The sequence below is a fragment of the Solanum tuberosum genome, unplaced genomic scaffold (genome assembly GCF_000226075.1).
Source record: "Solanum tuberosum cultivar DM 1-3 516 R44 unplaced genomic scaffold, SolTub_3.0 scf00084, whole genome shotgun sequence".
Taxonomy (NCBI): Eukaryota; Viridiplantae; Streptophyta; class Magnoliopsida; order Solanales; family Solanaceae; genus Solanum; species Solanum tuberosum.
The window spans coordinates 343,064-347,231 of NW_006239009.1; the positions used below are offsets into that span (position 1 = coordinate 343,064).

The following is a 4,168-nucleotide window of genomic DNA, read 5'->3' on the forward strand; positions in this document are numbered from 1 at the left end:
AACTAACAATTAGCAATACCCGTAAGCTAAATCAGCCCATAATAACATGATCACACCCAAAGAATTGGGGTTTTAGCTAGACATTATAAAAAGGTAAAAACAGTTACCAAATTGATTATCCATCAACTAGGTAAGAGTGATTTCGTCTCTACAATGCTCCAATTTGATGAATCTCAAAGACCCACTTCTAAATTTTCAAAAGTGAATTTCTTCAATCTTTTAAAGCTAAGGAATATTCTAGAGAAAAACTGTCTCAAGATACTTAAAATGGATTTTAAAAAAATACTAATTGATACTAAACTAAATGTTCAAAAACGTATTTATAATCGCCAAAAATGTGCTATGAATAGGCATTCAGTGAAGTAAGTCTGGCTCGCCAAACCACTCGGCGAGCCGCCCTTAGATCTTTTCCACCGCCCTTTTCTTCTTGTCATTCATCATCCTTAGGTTCTGTAACTTTGGGTAATCTAGCACTGCTTTGAGCAATTCCTCGACGATGCGCCGACGGCTCCTTCCAATTGCAGATTTGGTTTCTTCCCTCAAGGCGAACACACTGGAACTTTAGGTGGTGGAACTGGCCATTCGGCGATTCACCAAACGCTCTTAGCGATCACCAGGCTCGCCTTTCTTCAATACTTGAGTTTGTTTTGTTCCTTTTTGCATGTTAGTGTCCTTGCTTTATTCCTCAATCCATGTACCTGAAAATTAAGGATATTTCATCAGTTTATGGCACAAATCAAGCAATCACTACACCATTTTAGGCCTACGGCCTCACTAAATCTGGATAACGCTTGTAAAGTGTTGCCTAAAATATTTTTGGGAACGCTTTTAAAATGTAGCCTAAATTTTTAACTTTTGGCATCGATAATATTGGCAACATTTGTAAAGCGTACTCTTTAATGGTATAGGCTACACTTTATAAGCGTTGTCATAAAATGAAATAAATGGCAACAACTATTTACATATATGGCCACACTTTTAAAGTGTCCTATTTTTATAATTAGAAAAACAACACATTAAAAGTGTGGCCTAAAAGTTTTCACCAAAATATTATATTCCCTTCAACACAACACATTAAAAGTGTGGCCTAAAAGTTTTCACCAAAATATTATATTCCCTCCAACATTTTTAACTCTCCCTTCCATTTTTATTGGCCAAAAATATTAATTGATAAAACATTAATAAAAACTTTTCTTTCTCTTCTTTCCTAGAACATACGCTTTACTCTTCTTTCCTTGAACATAACTCTTTGTCTGTAGAACAAGCTTTTCTCCAGAAGTGATGATCGAAGAGAGGAAGCTGAAGAACTGAAGAGCTGAAGAGCTGAGCTGAAGATTCTCTTCTCCAGAACCCGATTTTCTCGAAGAGATGAAGAGTTGAAGCCAAAGAACTGAGGATCGAAGAACTGAAGAGAGGAAGCTGGAGAGCTGAGCTAAAGATTTCTCCTATACCGATTTCGTGAAGCGTAAGTACCGATTTCGTACAGCTGAGATTCCTTTTATTCTCTACTAATCATCTAGTACTAAAAACAGTCAATTCATTGAATTTTTGTTTTGTGTTTAGAAGGAATTGATTACTTTGGGGGTTCTTACAACTGAAATTTCAAAGTAGGGGAAGAAATTGTGAAAAATCTGAACGTCAAAGTTAGCCCTAGGCATATTGAGTAGACGAGAAAGAGGGAATTACTACTCGAAAGCATTTGAGTCAGTAAGTATCTATCTTTGTTTTCCTTAATATTATAAATTTTGAATTAAACTATTCAGCTCCGTAGTGTTCAAGACTATAGTAATTCAAAGTAGCCACAGGTATAACTTAGTAAGCTCAACTAGACAAAACATTACGTCTCTAAAATCCTATAACTCTGTAAGCTCAGCTACACAAAAGTATAGCCAAATAAAATCCTGTAATCCTATAACTCTGTCTCCGTAGTGTTCAAGTCTAACATACTCACAAGTATAGCCAAATAATCCTATAACTCTGTAAGCTTATAGTCTCTAAAATCTTAATTCTTGCAAATGTATGCCTATAGAGATGCTTTGTGTATGCAGTTTATTAAGTTGTTGGATATTGCTTCCCAAGAGGATTTTTTCGATATGCAGTCCAGACAGTTTTATCTTTTTTGTCAGTTTTAGTTGCCCATCAATCTTGGGTAGTTTAATTTACTTGCATTGGAGGTTGGCTGATGTTTGGAATATTACTTTCTTATTCCTGTGCTTTGTACAAAAATACAGAGTCTTCTCTTTTGATATGTAGCCATACTCTTTATTGGATGTTTGGAGGAGTAGGAGTTCCACTGTTAGTTTCCCTATTTTGTGACTAGAAGCTCCTCTTGTTTTTCTGAATGATATTGTTTGCTCATTTGCATAGGGAACATGTTTATTTCACCAGATGGACATATTCTTGATTAATACCTTTACCAGTTTTTAAGCTTTTCAACTCTAGAAGAGTCTACTCAGGAAATTTGGGTTGGAGAATAGATATAAAGTTGTGTATGACAAAGTGCTGGTTCTATTTTCTTGTAAATTTCTAACAAGACTAAAAAAAATCCAAACAAATATTGTAACTCAATATACCAAAGAAACAAACTTCTATACAAAACAAAACACAAAAGAATTGAATAAGGAAAGGTTCAGGAGGCAGAACTCTGTTCTTGTAACTCAATATACCAAAGCAACAAACTTCTATACAAAACAGAACACAAAAGAATTGAATAAGAAAAGGTTCAGGAGGCAGAACTATGTTCTGCTATTGGACATAGTCTGACTGCTTGGGAACACAAGGTTCAGGAGGCAGAACTCTGATGCAGAATGGTTGAATATGACTGGTATGTTTCTGAATAAGGGAGGTGCATAGGTTCAGATTATAGAATTTTTGATGAAGGAAGCTGAGTGATCTGGTAGTCCTGGCAGGTTCAGATTGTAGGGTGAGTCATGGCAGTTAACTGCAGTAGATAAGAAAACTGATAAGAACACACTCCATATGCCAGCTGCTACTTTACAGTGCAAAAATAGATGCCTAGCACTCTCCAATATTGTCTAATGGAACATATAACATTCATTAGGGCATGCTTTTCCTTCTCGAAAATGCAGTCAACTTTAGCCTTAAAATCTGGTTTAACTTGCCTAATTTAGATTGTGTTAATTGTTTTCTTCCTATTTTTAGAACTTGGAAGGCTACATAACACTTGAAGTAAAATTATTGAACTCTTTTTAAAATCAGGTTTCCAGTAAACCTTATCACAGGATTCTGTTAAGCCTTGAACACTTCTAGAATCTTGAAAAATTTCACAACTCTTCTTATTCAAAGTCCTTCTATAAGTAATATTTCACCCTTTAGGATCCAATATTATAGCTAATCTTGCTTTAGGTCAGGGATAACTTAGAATGAATAAACTTTACGAAACTTTAAGTTTTTTTGGTGTGATCGACTATCTATTATAGGATCATTGTAATGTTTGCTTGAATGTTTCAACATGGTAGTAGATCTTTGCTTATTCTTGATTATTTCATTAAATTGTGTCTGTCCTATTAATTTACTTTCTTTCTTAATTGTATCTATCCTATTAATTTTACTTATTTTTCCTTAGACGTATAATCAACATTCAAAAACATTTGTGGAGGATTCAAGGTTTGATTTGGCATAGCACAAGCGCCATGACTAGGTAAGAAACTAATATCATCTCATAACACCTGATTCTGGTAACTTACTCATGACTTTTAAAACTTATTTGTGAAGTAATTGATGATTTAATGATTGTTAGTGGAAGATTAAATATTGATATATTTTTCTAGGAATTCAAATATCCCATCCAAGGATTGAATGGATTTAGCAAGGTATAGGAAACCGTATATTTATGGTGTTGAATCATTCCTAGATTTTGCTTACTCTTATGGAGATCCTCAAGGACAAGAAATTCAGTGTCCATGTGCAAAATGTTGTAATATTCGTTGGACTCGAAGGAATGTAGTGTATGATCATCTAATATGCTATGGATTTGTTAAAGGTTATACTAGATGGCTCAATCACGGGGAATGGGATATCAAGTTGAATGTTGACGATGATATGGATTACTCGCGTGATGATATTGATGGGTTGTTAAATGATCAATTTAGAGATGTTGCACAGGCTGAAGGAGTTTATGATGGTCCAAATGAAGATGCCAAGAAAT

The 4,168-nt window shown here is 34.6% G+C and overlaps 1 protein-coding gene across 1 annotated transcript in view; it reads left to right on the top strand.

The window, feature by feature from the left end:
- The first annotated feature begins 3,819 nt into the window (after positions 1–3,819).
- Positions 3,820–4,168, top strand: part of LOC107060452 (uncharacterized) — a 3,408-nt gene continuing 3,059 nt past the window's right edge. The window contains exon 1 of the mRNA XM_015308411.1: positions 3,820–4,144. Coding sequence (XP_015163897.1) covers positions 3,820–4,144 — 325 coding nt within the window. The remainder of the gene's footprint in view (positions 4,145–4,168) is intronic.